General features: G+C 25.4%; 1 protein-coding gene across 1 annotated transcript in view; it reads right to left on the reverse strand.

The window, feature by feature from the left end:
- Nucleotides 1-2,664: 2,664 nt before the first annotated feature.
- LOC114132969 (dynein axonemal heavy chain 3) overlaps nt 2,665-19,111 on the reverse strand; it is a 30,066-nt gene continuing 13,619 nt past the window's right edge. Inside the window, exons 25-51 of the mRNA XM_027998580.2 lie at nt 18,913-19,096; nt 18,645-18,830; nt 17,947-18,588; nt 17,596-17,835; nt 16,998-17,158; nt 16,795-16,935; nt 16,252-16,537; nt 15,799-16,184; nt 15,276-15,744; nt 14,390-14,750; nt 14,117-14,265; nt 12,476-12,712; nt 12,219-12,410; nt 11,992-12,153; nt 11,770-11,906; nt 10,375-10,549; nt 10,097-10,303; nt 9,830-10,037; nt 9,517-9,767; nt 9,278-9,435; nt 8,403-8,562; nt 8,153-8,341; nt 7,332-7,540; nt 7,055-7,271; nt 4,915-4,953; nt 4,384-4,497; nt 2,665-3,144 (exon numbers count right to left, since the gene is read on the reverse strand). Coding sequence (XP_027854381.2) covers nt 2,962-3,144; nt 4,384-4,497; nt 4,915-4,953; nt 7,055-7,271; nt 7,332-7,540; nt 8,153-8,341; nt 8,403-8,562; nt 9,278-9,435; nt 9,517-9,767; nt 9,830-10,037; nt 10,097-10,303; nt 10,375-10,549; nt 11,770-11,906; nt 11,992-12,153; nt 12,219-12,410; nt 12,476-12,712; nt 14,117-14,265; nt 14,390-14,750; nt 15,276-15,744; nt 15,799-16,184; nt 16,252-16,537; nt 16,795-16,935; nt 16,998-17,158; nt 17,596-17,835; nt 17,947-18,588; nt 18,645-18,830; nt 18,913-19,096 — 6,043 coding nt within the window. The 3' untranslated portion in view covers nt 2,665-2,961. The remainder of the gene's footprint in view (nt 3,145-4,383; nt 4,498-4,914; nt 4,954-7,054; nt 7,272-7,331; nt 7,541-8,152; nt 8,342-8,402; nt 8,563-9,277; nt 9,436-9,516; nt 9,768-9,829; nt 10,038-10,096; nt 10,304-10,374; nt 10,550-11,769; nt 11,907-11,991; nt 12,154-12,218; nt 12,411-12,475; nt 12,713-14,116; nt 14,266-14,389; nt 14,751-15,275; nt 15,745-15,798; nt 16,185-16,251; nt 16,538-16,794; nt 16,936-16,997; nt 17,159-17,595; nt 17,836-17,946; nt 18,589-18,644; nt 18,831-18,912; nt 19,097-19,111) is intronic.

The raw sequence follows: 19,111 nt of genomic DNA on the forward strand, positions 1-19,111 counted from the left end.
AAGTGTATATAGATAACATTAACATAAACATTTTCTGGAGATTTCAAGTATTTCAAGTGATTAGTTTTTGAATTACAACCATATAAAAAAACCGATTTGGTCGAAAATTGTTTTGCGTAAAAATTTCCGTTTTCCGTCATTTGTTTTTCTCAATTTTTTTGAAAATTTCTGGAAAATGTTTCTTTTTCACCTTTATAATGCATCAAGGATATTATTCACTTTGCCACCGGAAACCACCCCCGAAGTTAGAAATTGAAATATTATTTCGACTAGTTATGCTGTATATAGATACAAAAAAAAAAAAAACATCATTATAAAATCAATACATTCATCACTCCGTTCAGAATCTAAAACAAAAATATTTAAGTAAATATGTATATATATCACAAAAATTGTATGTCTCTAATTCCATCAATTTAGACTAACTGATGAATGAGTGAGTGACAGAATATATTAGACATCTTCCTTTATATTTATTGGAAATGGAATTCCTATTACTTTTTCTAAAATAAAACCATGTGGTATTTTCAAAAAGAAAAATATAGAGTATTAAAATCTTTCTAGTAAATAGCAAACAATTTTGAAAAATGATTGCAGAAAAATGTTTAAATTGATAACAAACTTATTTGAGGAAGATGTCGATGATATTAATATATCTAGATTTTCTTAGTTGAGAAAAATGATGAATGTATTGATTTTTTAACTATTATTTTTATTTTCGCTTTTAGTCTTTATTGAAATAGTAAAAAAGCTCCAATATTCAATATTAAGGGTGATTTCTGATTTTATAGGTACTACTGAAATTGAAAAAAAAAAAAAAATAGGTAAAATTGTAAAAAAACTTTCAATTTATTTTCAAAATTATTAAAAAAATACTAATAAATAACTGTGAAATATCACCTAATATTTATATTATTATTTTCTAATTAAACGTTATAATTTTTAAAATAAGTTAGATTTTAATGAACCATTTGCAATTCAATTTTTTTCATTTTGTGTTAAAAAAAAAATAATTTTTTCTAAACCAAAAAAGTTTTAAAATTGAGTGTGAGTTTATTTTTTTATAAAAATTTTTCTTACTGGAATTAAAATAAAACATATTTAACGGAAAGTCACAATATATTTTTATAATTATTTTAAAGTTTACATTTTCACAAAATTGTATTGATATTCAAAAGTAAAATAAGGCTTTCTCATATGATTTTTAATATTTTTAAATTTTAAAAATATTAGTCTTGGAAAAATAAACCATTTAACTATTACCTACTTAAATTATTATTCTCTATATTAAATAACAATGGTATTTACCTATATTAAAAAGTGTACTTCTTATGACAGTCACAGTATACCCTAGGATATGATCATAAACTATAGTATTGAATATTGATTTATGACTTATGAAGTGAAGTCATTAATTTATAAATTATATACACATAGATATTAGATAGGTATATTTTGTTTTATTTTAATATTTTTTTTATTCCAATAATAAATAATCATATCATACATATTTTAAACCTTTTTAAACACATACGTGTTATATATTTATATAACATTTGGTTAGAGATAAATTATTGATGAAATAAAAATAAAATACCATTGCATTTTTTTTTATGATATAGGTAGGTTCATAAGGTACATTATGCGTTACTGTGTTAGGTATATGTATGGACGTATGGTGCATTACTTGACTACCCGACTTATCCAGCGCAATATACCTACAGGCACTTTGACGGTATAAGAATACAATAATAATTATAATAATAAAATTGTATTTAATCGACGTTTTATAATCTGAATAATCTTTTATAAGATTAGTTTCTCATGTAACTGTGTAAGTGTATACTCTTGACCGAGAACATTCATAATATTATTTAAAATGTACCTAACTGAAGTCTTTACACGTTATTAACGTCTAACGATTCATGAACAATATGATATTAATTTAGTATATTACTAAAATGCTGCACCTTTGATTTTTGCTTTACTTATTTCTTATTAAAGTCTTATGTGGTACCGATTTTATAGTCGAACCATAAAAGTGTACTTAATCACCGTGGCCGCTTATTTTGTCAAGGTTTCTCAGATAACTTTCCCGAATAAAATAATTTCAAAGACTCGTGAGTCGTGACGAACATTAGTCATTAATCATTTAATCTTGGACTTTGATAAGTTACTTTCTAAATGTACTTTACTTCTAAGTTTCAAACATAAAATGTACTTACCATCTTGTAACCAAGATTATTATACTAGATTTAAAATCGTGCAATTTTATTTTGTAGACAAATGGAAATAAATATTAATTAGTTCAATAAATATAAACATTTTAAATACCTACTATAGGTATTAAAGAAGATTAATTCATAATGAATTCATCGAAGTATAAATGTATATAACTTATATAATAATATGTACTGATAATATTAATTAGGTAAGTATTTATAGACATTTTTTATCTACCTACCTAGCTATCTAACTGAGCTCACACTTTCAACGCAAGCATTAGCGAAGGTGTACAAACAATTATAATTAAATTAATGCTATATAATAAAGTAAGTACTGTATTATCGGTTTGTAAAATATTTATTCTATTCTACAATTCCATACTGAGTAGGTACGTCTTCATGAAAAAAAAAAATAGTAAGGAAAATTATTTACAAAATAGCTAAACCAACTCTTCATTTTAAAAAATAACGACAACCCTGTACAAAAATATACATATAGGTATACATTTGTGGATATAAAGAGCTGCTAACCACCACGATTATACTCTTATAGTTTTTCTGGCTCGTTAGTATAGGACGAAAATAGTGAGAAAAAAAAATTTTAATATTTTAATATTTAAATAGTGAGAATACGTTACCTAAATAAAGATATTCGTTATAATAATAACGCAATATTATTTAATGTTTTTAAAGTAAAAAAAAAAAAAAAATACAAATAAAACTATTTTGTAGGCATTTAATTGTCTAATTGACACAAGCAAGCGACGCCTCGTTTGATCCAATGATCTCTCGGTCGATCGATTAAGAAGTCCATTAACATCACGAAATTAGTAGAATGGCCTGTGGTAGAAAGAACACCTCGACGAGCACTTGTCCTGTAGATTGGAGCATCATAATATGATTTTTTCTCAAACTGCAACTAAAAATTATAATAACAATGGTACAATAAATCATTTTAAAGTTTTTTTTCCTGTTGGATACATTCTTGGTTAGGGAAATACGTAATCGGTTTCCTAGTAAAAATAATATGTGGATACGAATTGGTTCCTATGTATTAAACATTAATATATTATTATATTTATTATGTTGTACCTGGTACATAGCCGCTTTGTGAAATTGATCTTTTCATGAAATAGAAACGGCTTTTTAAACTTTATGTAATTCTAAAATATTCCACAAAATAGTCACTCCAATTTAACATCGTGTACGGTGTACTTAATTGTTTCAACAATGTGGTCGTTCACTTTGTGTACTAAAATACAATATTTATTACACACGTTAAGGTACAAGGTTTTATAAACATAAATGTAAGTTATTTTAACTAAAGTAAAGTCAAATTTTATTATATTCGTTAGGTTATAAAAAGTTCTATAAAGAAGATATTATAATATGGGTACCTAAATTTAAAATAATTATATAATAACAAATAATTTTGTAATATAATTTGTAGGTTGTTTGTTTTAAAGGTAGTTTAACATATAACAGCCATTATTACGATTTATATTCCTGCTCTAACAAATAAACAATGATTATAATACGATTAATATGATATAAATAGTTATAAATATACTATGTAATAATATGTATAATAACTTTAGTTAATTTTAGATAAAAATGACTTACATTTATGTTTATAAAACCTTATGCCTTGACATATGTAATCAATGTTGTAATTAAGTACATAAAGTGAATGACCACATTGTGAAAAAAATTACAAGATGTTAAATTAGAGTGACCATTAGGCATTTTGTAAAATATTTTTGAATTTCACAAAGTGTAAAAAAGTCGTTTTCATTTAAAGAAAAGATGACCATTTTATAAAAAGATCAATTTCACAAAGTGGCTACGACATATATATAGCTTATTGATTATACAATTATACTTGTATGTAAATTAACTTACAACACAAATATATTAATTATACCTTAGTATTCTAGATATACCTAAGTCTGTATAAGATTTGGAGAAAATTGTTGACGATTAAATATAATAATATTCCAACTATAATATACCTAGTTGAGAAGGTAATTGGTTTGTTAAGCGTTAACTTAAGTCTAAAGGTCACCCGCGAATCAATTTGACAATTAAAAACTAACTTGCGTACGCTTCCCGTAGGTACCTACTTAGAATATATAAGTATAATATGAGTATACTGTACTTTAATTCCCGGCCTGAAACAAATTATTGGAAGAGTGTCGAAAAGAATTTTTGGATAGGACTCATTTAATATTTGTAATTCTCGATCCCATCTAGCGCCTTCTAAAAATAAACCCTGTAAATATAAGCATGAATTAAATATCATAGCTGTTGATGGAGCAAAACAAGTTTTCAGACAATTTGAAAAGTATTAAGTTTAATACAAATGTTCTAATTAGTAGTTCTAAATATTATAATAAAATAATTAATTTTAAATTATGGAATTTAAATCGGTTTCTCAATTTTTAACATAAGTAGTAAATTTAGCACACTCGCACACTGTACATTATGTATATGTTAGGTAGGTATACTGCAGCAGAAAATGTGGAACATAATTGGTAGATATATGATACGGCCAAATGGCTGATCTTCAATGTGTACATAAAAGGTAATTTTATTGCATACATTTTTATTTTTACAACTCATACAATCTTTTTGTAAAATTAGGTATTTTTTAATAATAGGTAAAGTAATATGGTGTATGTTTGTTTACCTTTACAAAAACGCTGAATTCTTCAATATCCATTTTGTCCTTTATTAAGATAATATTAGCGAGAGCGTGAAAAATATAATAGATTATTATGAATAAACTAAAACAAATAATAATATTATAGTTCAATAAATCTGCAAACTAAATGATAAACTATATCATGTACCTATTATAAGTTATATTATACCAATACCATATACCTACCTACGTTTGTCTTAGTTTACAAATACAAAAATAAAAATAATAAACTGTTAGCACTCGTATATAAATAAAATCAAGACTAATATCTAATCATCATTCAATATTCATGTATTTATAATAATTTAAACTCAATGGTGTTAAATAAATATTTAAGTTTTTAATTACAAAATAATAATAATAATAATAAATAGTACTAAAAAATAAATAAATAAATAGTTCTCATAGCTTCATCGATTCCGGCTAGGCGAAGATGAATCACTCATTTTAAAGAAAATGAAAAAAAATGTCCTTAAAAATTTAAATTTTTTTAAGGACATGCCATTTTATATATATAGGGTGATTATTTTATCAAACAACACTCATTATTTCAAAAAGTGTAGATTTTTTTTCAAATTTTTAGATACATGTTTTTCTACAGCTGTATAAAATTTTAATTTCTTCTCTCTCATATTTAATTGTAAAAAAACTATCAACTTTTGATTTTTAAATGGCAACCTATATTAATAATTGCATAAATTAATTAAGTCATTTTTTCGTCAATTTTCACATTGAAATATTTAACTAATATTTAACTGCGTTAGCTCAAAATTGGTTGGTTTTAGAAGGTTTTTAGGTGTTATACATCAGTAATAATTAGCACAGTCAGAACTGGGATTTTTATTTGAAAATCCAGTAGCTATAATAGTAATGAATTTTATAACGTCGACCCCATGGTGTCAGTGGCGTAGTTATGGGGGGTATGAAGATAGATCCCCCCCAGAGCCTTTTTTTTAATGTTTAATGCATTGACTTATTGAGCCCCCTACTTTATGTTTAACCAATAAATTATGTATCCCTCCCCCCTAGAACAAAATCATAACTACGCCACTGCATGGTGTAGCAGAGAGTGGTGATAATATTTGTACCAACCTGTTCCTGCTTGTCATAGCTTATTATCAATTGTCATATAATTATAATTTATTGGACTAATATTACTACTTATTAGTTATTACTACTTATCTACTGACGAGTTATAACACATTTACACTCAATAAACTCTTCCCAAAACTACCCAACTTTGAGAAGCTATAACTCATCAACGGTAAACGGATTAATGAAAAATGAAAATTTGAATGTGATAATTCATATAAAAATAGTCTATTAATTTATGAAATTTTAAGTATAGGTTATCATTTGAAAATAAGTTGATAGTGGTTTACCTTATAAATATAAAGGTGAAAATATTAAATAATTCTACAATTCTCGAATACCTACTATGGATCTTAAATTAAAAAAAAAATTTTAAAAGTCAATACTTTTTGAAATAATGAGTGTTATTTAGTAAAAGAATCACCATGTATAGATAATATATAGGTGATACACTTATCACCTATAAAGTACAATAATAATAATAATAATAATAAATATTATAAAGTTAATATTATTATTCAGTTTTAGTATATACCTACGAACTGAAATTTATTTTCGTGTGTTTCCAAAATCACATAAACCAAACTATGTTAGGTTGGGTATCATCAATATTGACACTGAAAAAAACTATTCTTATTGTATATGTTTACTTTTTCACGATGAATGTTCATAAGATTATAAGTTCATATTGTGTTTCTAGTGGGAAGCAAGTGCTGTCCCTTCCAATTAGGCGTTTAAGTATAACGTATACCTATTTTTCATGTATTTTATTTTCTAAATACCTACTTTTTTTTTTATTCAATAAAATAAGATAATCCTAGTTAAATAGGCTACTTATATCTAAAGTTATTTAGAGTTATTTACAGTAATACATAGATTTTGGCTTATTGACAATATAAATATACTCACATAATATATTAATACAAAGTTTATATTATACAAACAAAAATTAAATCATAAAAATATAAAATTATCTTTACTAGTGTAAAGGTGCAAGGGTTAATACTTCGATACTTAGTAATTGTATTCTTACCTGATAGTAGACTCTCCATTCGGGATTTTCCATCAATTCAATGTTCGGTTCATATATAGTTACATCAAACTCAAATCCAAGTTTATTTATAGGTATTTTATTTTTGCGTGAAAAATTTTGTAGCACACCCGATACGAAAGACTGTGTAAAATAAAAACCAGAAATCCAAAATACTTCTGGCATGCCATTATCCAGCCAGTCTTGTAAGAATTTTAGTCTGTATAATCATAATTGTAAATTTATTCAACCATTTAAAAATACAATAAATAAAATGTACCTTTGCAATAAATCTGCTACATAACCGCCTAATGGTTTTAAAGATGGATATGAACAATTAATCCAGTTAACTGGCACTCGTCCAATGAAAAGACTTGTATGCAATTCTTCTAAATCAGAAGACATAACAACTACACCCTTAATAGCTTTTTGTACTTCCGCTAATGACTTTTTTATAACTGACAATAATTTGTTGAAACGTATCAATTCCTATGTAGAATATGGTAAATGTATAGTATGTACTATCAACTTGCAGATGTTTAATTATAAATAATCGTTACATAAAATATCACATAGGTACCTATTAATCTTGTAAAATGATATTTTTAATGTATAGGTATTTAAATACGTTATCTTAAAAAGCATTTAGAGAAAATTTAAAGTAAGTACTTATGCGTTTAATAAAAATTATAAATACTTGGTAAGTATTTAAATACAAATAATTTTATATTTTTTTTCGCTATATTATAATTTCCTATTAATTTCTTTAATGTTTTAACCGTTGACGATAGCAACTATTATTTAAACTATAAACCAATTATGTAGTATGGGCCTACCAAATAAGTTACTAAACAATAAATTGTAAAGATATGTTCTGAATAAAATTTACCTATTCATAAATTCATAAAATATCGTATGCCCGTGTATTATAATTTCGTTAATTAATTTTTATATTTCAGATATTTTATGAAATACGTATCTATTATTGTACAATATATTAATTTAGTACTGAATATAATATAATATTACAAATTATGTTATATTAAAATACGAATATAATGGAATAATACTATATCTTTTAAAAATAAACTAATTTAATACCTGTCGTAGAACAGTATTCATCGATTGTTCATACTTTGTTGGATATTTTTTTGTTACTTCAATTAAGTCAAATAAATCTGGTATATTTTTTTCAATATTATGAGCTAGCTCTGCTGTTTTTGAGTTCGTATCTTTATCGCCACCTCCCGTAGTAATTTGAGATTGAGTCAAAATGGTACCATATAGGAACTACACATTTGTTATGATTATAAAAAATGAACAAATATTAAAAAAAAATATAACTACTTACCAAATTAGTTTCATAATTATTTTTTGTTATATCAGCATTTTGATGGAGTCCAAATATATCCGGTTGTGGATTCATGGGTAAAGATTTAATATATTCTAAACACCCATTAAGAGAAGTGTCTTGGGGTATATAAAACAGTTCACTCTCAGAAAATGTATATCTAATAGATAATTACACAATAAATGTTAAAAATTAAGAAATACATTTTTGAAAAATAAATAAGTTGGCACCTACCCCTTTATTGTTGTACTTTACATGTCGAGTGGAAATCGTTATAATTATTTTATAATAATATAATATTTATAGAATGTGCTCAATTATAAATATTTTATAGATAATCATTGTATCCATAATTCAAATTTAATAAATAATAATACATTTTTATCGGTTAATTATTTGTTTTCAGGCTATAAAAATATAAAATTTTGTTCGCACTTTTCATAATCTCCTAAATTAGGAGTAGTCAATTATTTGAACGCTACTTGTCAAAAATTACCTATTTTTCGAGCGTGTCATGAAAAATATTATATATCATAAGAAAAAAGATATCTTAATTTTATTGTATAATTAATGTATTAATATAAAAAATAAACATCCATATGTAATATATATAATATATATGTGTGTGTAATAAAAATATTTAAATTTTTTGGGTGCCTTCAAAATCTTTTCACGAACAATCGATTTGCAATCCCTTCCCTATATAAATGTTTGTATAAATGTATTAGAACTTACCTCTATTATATTCTTATAATTTTATCAATATGATTGATGTCACTTTATTGATTAATTAAATAAAAAGTATAATGGCCAATCGCAAATGTAATCCAAGAATTAAATAAAATAAAAAATTATACTAAATTATATTTACTTACGGATAATTATTAGTAACATTTGAGTTGAAATAAATTGACAATAGAGATTTCAATAAACGTCTATCATTATCGTCTGTCACTCGACCACCATAATTACATTCACCAAATAAATGAAGTAATGCTTCGTATGGAATTTCATCATAATCGTTTAAAAACATCTAAATAAATTTATTTTTATTTTTACTAAGCATAATAATATAATATACTATGTAGGTAAGGTTAGGTTATTTTAATAATACAGTTAACTGCATCACGCTGATTTGAAAATCCGAGTCGTTGAATTCATAGGGAATATTCCAACCAAGTGATCCAAACTTTCGACGTTCTTGAATAATTCCGTGGAAAAAACATAGTGAAAATAGTAGTGTTTTCAAACCCGAATGATTCTTACAATTGAAGTAGAAATCTGGATCATTAATAGGGTAAGTTGTATATGAACGCAGTAAATTTGCACTAAGACCTTTTGGAGCTTCGTTTATCATTTTAATTCCTGATTTTGAATTTAACGTATTATAAAAATGAACAATTTTGATCATTGGGGATAAAATTTACCATTCTGTAGTACAGATACAGGGAAATCATCAGATGGATAACTTGTAAGCCAGAGACGGAACGATTGATGTGTGTGACTGGGTATAATATCTTCATCACAAATGCGATCAAGTTCTTTCATCCAGCTAACAGCTAAATGACAGTTTTGTAACACAACCCATTTACCTGTTTCTATTCCTGATTTTATCATATTAGAAGCTATTGGACCCTATGTATAAGTTATGTTTTCATTATTATAACATTACTGAAATAAATAATTTATGTTACTTGTCCTTGACCAAGTGATATGGATAATAAATCAGTTGGATTAATATTTTTCTCTTCTGAAAATTTTATCAAACTCAACATTGGATCTGTCCCAGTTGATAATATAAAAATCAATGGACTACAACATGTTGAGTCTTTATATGAGTCCGCTAAGTCAAACGATGGTGGTTCGACATATTTCTGTCCCATACTACTTACAATATATTGCTAAATATATTTTAAGATTTTAATTAAATAATTGTTAGAAAGTTAATAGATAAATAAAATAAAATATATACTTGAATAGCTGGAATCACTTTGTCGAAACGAATACATTTTATAATTACAAGTTTTTCAAGGCCGTCGATATTCCCAAAAGGCTCTGGAATAGGCGTGTCTTGTGGATTATTTGAATCATACCATATTCTCCACTCATCATTTGAATTAATAATTGATTTGTAGAATTGATTTAAACTAAAATTTATAATCAATGAAATTACATTATTTTAATCTTTAACTAAATATTTTATCATTTTATGTATTTATACATTTTTTTTTTTAATTGTTAATTTGTTAAATTTTGTTTTAAATCGATTTGAAATACTATTTAAATACTGGCTTTTCAATACTTGGGTTTGCAATCCAAGCTATAAATTAAAATAAAAACTTTAAATTTTTTTAAATTTCATCAGTATTTACTTAAATTTACTTATATAGGAAAAAATACTAGTTTAGGTACTAATATATACTAATAAACTACCAATTAAAAATGTATGTAATAGTATTTTATTTTTTATTAATTAATTTTATACCTATTTTACATATTTACATAGTCATAACTAGCATTTATTTTTCAATGTATTAGTTCAACTTATTTGAAAGTGTCTTTTTGAAAATTACTTATTGGAAAATATATTTTATATCTAAATAAAATTTTGTTAAGATATTCAAATATGCATATTTGAAATACTTTTTCTTAATTACACTATTGTAAATTGTACATATATTATTATAGTTTTTATCATATTATTACTCTGTGCATATTATATAGGTATATACAATTTATTTATTGTATATCTATGTGACTATGTACTTCAACATAACAGATAAATTATATGATTATAGTATTAAATACAATTGATTATATCATAATATATTACATTAGGTACATTATCAATTCATCATACATTTAATTAAATACAAATTATGTACAGATTATTAAAATTTACTAAAGCAAAAGTTACTTTTTCTCTGAATTTTTAATTTCTTTATCTGAACAGTCAATATGTTTTGGTGTTTTTTGTTTTATAGTATTTTTCAGGCATATTTATCTTATATATTAATGTCATATAAATATTAATTTTTAATGATTTTAATACATTTATACATTTATGTATATTCAGATGATGTTCATAACTTACAATTAACAATATGATCAATATTATTGTAACATACCTAATAAGTTATCATTAAATAAAATATACAAATAGAATTTTTTTTTTCTTTTTTAATTTACAAAATAAAATAAAAATGTTAGTGTGATTTTGTATAATTAATATATTTCATATCAATTTTTACTATCATATTTCAATAATTCAATCAACTTAATTGTGTTTAGTTTAATAATTTCCGACCTTTATGACTAATGATTCAGCATTGAAATACATACCTATTTATCACTTTTTATTTTTTACCTTGGCAATTGGGATGCTTGAACAATTTTGGCCCATGATTTATCACTTAACCATTTAGAAGCTGGATTGGGGTGTTCATTAATTATCTCAGTTTCTTCAGTAAGGAATAATGTAAATAATTCATCATCTAGCAGACCCTGTGATATAATATTATTAAGAATGAAAATACATATTGGTTTATTAATATACATTAATTAATAATTATGGTATTAGACATATCACCTTAGACCGAAAAATTCCAATTGTTAGAATAAATGAAAAAATCAATTTATCTTTTTGAAATAAAGATCTACACACATTTCGGTAAATGTTATAAGTGAAATAATCATTCAATATATTTATTCGTTCGTTAATGTCATTCGATTTTTCACTTTGTACGATTGACTGTCTCACAAAACATGCAGCAATAATCATTTATATATTAAGTATAATAAATAACAATGACTTACCTGATAATACAAGTTTATAAACCAAGATAATGAATATTGGTACATTGGATCTATGTTATTTAGATCAGTGATACAGAAAAATAAAACTGAAGAGTGATTAGATACAGGAATATAAACATCACGAGCTACATCAATTTCCTTTTCAGTTACAATAGCAATTTCTTGCTTCAATTCAATATCAGCTGATAGTGACTGTGAAAGTCAATTTAATTAGTCTAATAATTTAAACTTTTAAAGGATAAAGTAGTTTAAAATACTTTTGATGAAGATAAAACTTTTATTGCTGATTCATCCTCCAAAATATTTCCCTCAGAGGATGAGAGAACGTGTAATATCTTGTCTTCAATTTCCTTAAGTAGTTTATTATTATTAGCACTTTCTACAATTAGTTCATTTTTCTTTTCTTCTAACTGAGGTCGTTCTTTAGCAACAACAATCCCTAGCAATTGATCCTGAAGTCCTTGTTTCGTGATCATGAAGTTTAGTAATGTTACCTAAATTACATAAGTATACCTAATTGATTTTTTTAGAATTCAATAATATATAGTGAAGTTTTATCACATTATCAAAACAGAATATAGGTATCCAAATTATAATATTTGTATACCTATTCTGGAGCTTTGAGATGAATTTTATCATTTGATAAATAAGAAAAATTCATTATGAGAATTTATTTTATACATTGAGCAGAGCGATGAATATTTAAATTTTAGAACAAAGGATATCTACACCTATTTTATTTTTTTGTATTTGCCATCGTCTTTTATCGTAGTAAAAATACTTAGATTTTCAACTACAATATCTGTTTTGGTAGAAAAGTTGATCCTCAAAGTGATAGAAAATAAAATAAAATTTTGGAAAAATAGGAATTTTTACATAAAACCATTTTTTGACAAAACGAATTTTGTTATTTTATTATACTTATAAAACGAATAACTGTATATAGGTACTATTAAAGTGTACTTCAATAAATGTTTGTATTAGAATTTCTTATACATGGAATAATTTTTAAAAGATTTTGACTTTTTCAAATAGCTTTAAAAAATCATTACCTAGTCATTTTCATTTTTCAATTTTTTTTCGTCAAAAATATAAAAATTGGCAACATATTTTATACATAATTAAAAATATATGAGATTTTCAATTTGTACAGCTACTCTATGGCTTAAAAATCTAAAATATTGTTCTTATAACTAATACAAATAAATGCAATATCTATTTTTGTATTCAACTTCAAATTTAGATGAAATTATATATATCATAGTTATTTTATTTTCGTTCAAAAACATTATTTGTTGGTAATTTAATTTTTTACGTAGGTATATTATAATATTTTACAACACCCAATGGCATTAAAAAAAAAATTAGATCAGGTTATTGGTTATTACATAATATATAGGTACTTTATACCATGATCCGCGAACCTATTCGCACGATTCTATAATAATAATACATGATATAAAAATATACAATAATTAATAGTATAAAAGATGCTATATTTTTTATCAAAAACTTAACTATAATTACTATAATAGCAATATAAATGTATCTTATAATATACTAAGTTAATACTACTGATAGACCAGAATCATGTCATTATATATTTTTCAAATATAATAATTATTTAATACTTATTGAATTAAAATTTAACTATTGCGTTTTACTAGGTAGGTGATGGAATTGTAATAGTGCCTATTCAATAATGTGGTTTACGGTTTACTTTTATTGTACAGCAGAGTAGTCGCCTATTTACCATTTTTTTTACATTCTTAAATTTATCAATTTAATGAAAGTAGGTAAATGTTAAATATTAAAATGTTTAGGTATAGATCATTAAAGCTATTGGCATTAATTGTTGATTTATTTATTTAGTCTAAATCTTTGACAAATCAACTTACTTTGACAGAAATGTCTGGTAAATAATGAGGATTTCGAAGTCGTGTTGTGATGTAAAATCTAAACGAGTGATTATATTTCAACAAATTATCGCCAAATCTCAAGTAATCAATTCCATCTTGCTTATAGATATTTTTGAGTAATATTGGGTCTATGAAAAGTAACAAAACATCGTAAGTAGATACATTTCTAACATATTTTTTTTTAAAACAATTTTAATTTTATATAACATAATATATTTTATAGTATAATAATTAGTAAATTTGTAATCATACCGAGAGTAGCATCTATGTCCTCTTGTACATTTTCTAAAAGAACTGGTAAACCATGTTCAATTGCTGTTTGTATGGAAGCCATATAATTTGGATTTGATAGTTTAACTACAGATATATTATTTGTATTTTCCATAGTTTTTATCCATTTATTTGCCTGACCTTGGGGATCAATCATTAGAGGCCACCTCGTACTACTAAATACAATTATTCCATTTTCAACTGAAAAGTTATCAGCTGGAAGTCCATATAAATTCCATTCTCGAATTAACACTGGTTCTCCTAATGTGTGTATTAATGAAAACTGCTTTGAACATGGAATATTTATTTCCAAACACCTTTGGTTCCATTCATCAATAAGTGCCTGAATATCAATTTTATTTGTATGCATAAATATTATAAAAAATCAAATCAAAACATATAAGAAGCCTACCTAACTTAATTCACGTTTTCCAGATAAACTTTAAAATGTATAGTTTAATTGGTTAGTCAATTTTTAAGTAGAATTTTGGAATTCGTAAGTTCCTCAAATCTAAGTGATAATAAAAATAACCTTATAACCTTAAAAGGAGAAGACAATTTCATTCAAATCCCCGACTACTTTGTTGAAATTACACTTGACAAATTAAAATGGTTTAGCTAGCTTGTTTTGTAAGTAATTATTTGTTGTTTTTTAGAGTTTACAAGATCAGAAATTTGAGCGATGGTCAGAATTAAATGAAAGAGGTATAACTTCTCATGAATCTCAAAGTACATAGGGCTATTAACCAGTAATTACTTACAAATTTATTTATTTGATTTAAAACTTGTTAGTTGAATTTTTGACAACATTAGGAGGAGCTACATTTTAATTAATCTTAAATAGGTACACATTTGCAGTTATACTAACATTTCTAAAGTCAACAGTAAATGCTCCAAGGTAAGCAACAACGCCTGCAGATAACAATACATCACCAATTGCGTTATCTAGAGTTGATTGCAATTCTAGTGCCGCTTGGCTCCATCTATATTTTTCTCCACTAAGACCACTAATTAATTGTTCAGCTCTGGTTAGTTTTTGAGAACACAAGTCAATATTATCTTCCAATTCTTTTTTTTCTTTTGTTTTTTCTGCAAGTTCATCCCTCAGTGTTTGAAGCTTACTCAATACCCCGGAAAGTTCAGCTCTTTTTTCGTTAAGTTTTTCCATTTGTATAGCGTAATCCGTTTCTGCTTGCTGAAGTTTTTCTTTTTTTGGTCCAACAATTTTTATTACTTTATCATAAACATCCAACGCTCGTATCCACTTACAAAGACCTTCACACGCGTTAGAAACTGATTTGATACTAATTGGATTAAAGTCTGGATCATTAATATATCTGAAAATTAATTGTATTTTATTTTTTATATGCAAGAAAAATGTATACAATTACTTTTCTCTTATATGTTTCATAATTGCAGGATCTATGTTATCTTTGTCATATGTTTTTAAACTTTCTAAAAATTTAGTATCTGAAATCAGTTTCTGTGAAGGTGACCAAAAATCTTCAATCATCCGACCAGAGCCACTTGGATCTGGTTTACGTTCAGATTTGATTCCTTTCATGACACAAACTGCTTCTAAGACTAACTTAACACCATATGGTGGGTTTTTCATAGATTTAACTACCGTAATATCGGCTGGTTTAAGAGTATTTAGGGCTGAAACTGCAGCTTCGAGGGCTGGTATGGCTTCAGCTAAATCACTTTCACAATCATCTTTAATAGCCTGTGATGCTGCTGCAGCATCATTAGCAAGAGCTTCATCGGCACCCACTATCTAAAATATATTATTAATTGTAACTTTAGAACACAATAAACAAAAATTATCTTATTTTATTTAGTACTTCTTTTTTAGCTTCGACTTTTACTGTATCTTGTTCAATTTTAACCATAAGAGCTTCAGTAGCCAATGAGGTTTCTACAAGTTTTGGCCTTAAAGCTGTTAATTGATCTTGCATAACAGATACTTGACCAGCAGCAAAGTCTAATTTCTTTAAACCAGTTTCATATCTATTACGTAGAGTTGTAATTTGATCTACCTTCTTTTTATGTAAATTTTGAAATGTTTTGGTTAACTCTAAATAGGAAGTTGGTGTAACATAGTTATGTCTCTTTAACGCTGAATAAAACCTTAAATGTAATATTTAATGACAATGGTTATAAAGAAATTGAAATATAAAAATAATTTTAAATAATTACAACTTCTATCATTTAATTTGTGATTTATGAATAGTAGTTATGATATTTTTAACCATTTATAACAAAAAGTTATAAGGTCATAAATCAAATAAATAGAACTCTTAAATAATGAAATTTTAGTAATATCCATAAGGATTTTGTTTTAAATAGAAGTTGTATATTTATACAAATGAAATGAGAATGTTTACCTAGAAGAAGAATCTCTAGCTGTCGTATGAAATTCTTTACAAATTGTTACACAAGATGATGCAATATCACTGTGAATAGACATATCTTTCAAATAATATTCTGCAACTTTTTCAAGAGCGTCTTCAGGCCAAACTGTAAACCTATAGTTAACAAGCATAATTGTTTTTTATTTCACCATCGATGTACATTAAATTTATCATACCAGTCAATTGTACAACAGTTAATAAATGAAGGAAACATTCTCAAGCGGTTTCTAAACATATCACCAATTGGCGACATAGCAAAAGTAAGATGGAGGTTTTCTTTAACTCTTTCTATGAAGAAATTGTATAAAGCAAGTGGGGTTGTTTCTACATTTTTCCCCTGTAACAAATAATTGTATTTATTCTAAATGAATGAATTTAAATTATGAGCCATTACGTCTTGATAATAATATTTTAATTATTTCAAGTAACAAGCATAGAGAATTAGATGCCTATGAATAAATAATACAAAATATTCAAATTAATAAAAAAAAACTTCGGTAATTGGAAATGGATAATACTGTAAAACTCGAAAACTTTAAGAAAAAATAGAACTTCTCTGGAAATTGAGCAAATTTTGAATGATACTCTTGTGGGAAAAATAAACAAGAACAAGGAATAGAAAGATAATTTAAACCAAAAATCAACAAATCTTACTCAATTCTATTTATTACAATCTATTAATTATATATTTTAAATATTTTAATGATTATATTATATTGTTATATATTCATTTATATACATTTCATTATATAAAAAAATATTGATACAACTTACAAGGCTTTGAGCAATATTGGATACTTTATCTAAAATATCAACTCGTTCATCAGATTGATACAGATTTGGTATGTCTCCGGTGTTAAGTAACATATTTATATCTTCCAAAAAACTTTCATCTGAAATCTGATTGTCAGATAAAAAAAATGTAATTGGATTTCCTTCACATCCAGCATATCTTAATATTTTTTTCAAATCATCATTCCATTCATTTTTACCATAATTTCTTTCTATTTCAATCTGACCAAAATATTTACATTTATTTAATAATAAATGAATATAAATAATTAAACAATTACGAGAATTTCAATAAATATTTATATAGATTATAACATAATACCTAATACTTACTTCAAATATTTTATAATTGGCAATAAATGTGGCCAACTTTGTAGTCGATTGTCTTCCACTACCACCTATTCCAACTAATAACAAATGACCGTTTTCTTGTTGTAATACTCTACTTACACGAGACACATGTTCAATAGCGAATTTAAACATAACCATTGATAATGGATTTTTTGATACAGTATTGTATTCATTCAAATAATAATCCATTCGTTGGATTAGGTGTTTTTCACTATGAACTTCATCATACATTTTAATATTACTATCCGGATCCATATAATTACCATAAAATAGATTTCGTAAATGATCAGTATTTAAAAAACTCTCTTCGACTGGCATCAAGTCACTTAGATAAACGTCCATCGGTTGTCTCAAATAACTGTAAGATGCCGTTTTCATTATTTCAAATAATTTATTCCGGTCGTCATCGTGGACTAATCTATCACCAAATACACGCCATGTCTCATGAACCCACAATCGATATATTTTTTCTACGGTTTTACACTGCGATGCTGGTAACAATAATATTCCTTTTATAACTCTGGTAAAATCTCGTAGATTGAAAGTATAGTGAGATTTAGTAGGAGTTGGTAAAAATGTTGAGACTGCTTCTTTGTACACAAATAGTATTGCATCTACAACATTCTAAATTATTCTTAGTTAAAATATGTATCTTTATTATACAATTCAATACTTTATACATTTCCTTGTAATGTGATAAGTTCGGAGAATCCTTTATCAAAATGCCATTTAATAATTTGAGAAAATATTTTAGATACAGTTTCTTGGCTGAATGAATTAATACCAATAGCATTCATATGTCTAGTAAAACGAGTGGTAATTTTATTTGAACCACCACCGGGAGGTTGAAGAACACCAATAAATAACTAAAATTAAAACAAATCATTCTTGAATAATATTAGTAATATTATAATATTATACTTAATAATAAATTTAAATAAATCTAACCATATCGAGTATATCTATTCTTGACTTAGCTTGAAGATCATACCAATAACCATGATCCATCCATTGCCTTAACAATTCTATTGGTGGTTGAGCACCATATTTTTCAGGTAATGGCATACTTAGATCATCTACAAATAACATACATTTCTTACCAACAGATGGTCCAAAAACTCCTCGTCTTCGTCTAAAAATAATATTT

Source organism: Aphis gossypii, chromosome X, assembly GCF_020184175.1.
Source record: "Aphis gossypii isolate Hap1 chromosome X, ASM2018417v2, whole genome shotgun sequence".
Classification (NCBI taxonomy): domain Eukaryota; kingdom Metazoa; phylum Arthropoda; class Insecta; order Hemiptera; family Aphididae; genus Aphis; species Aphis gossypii.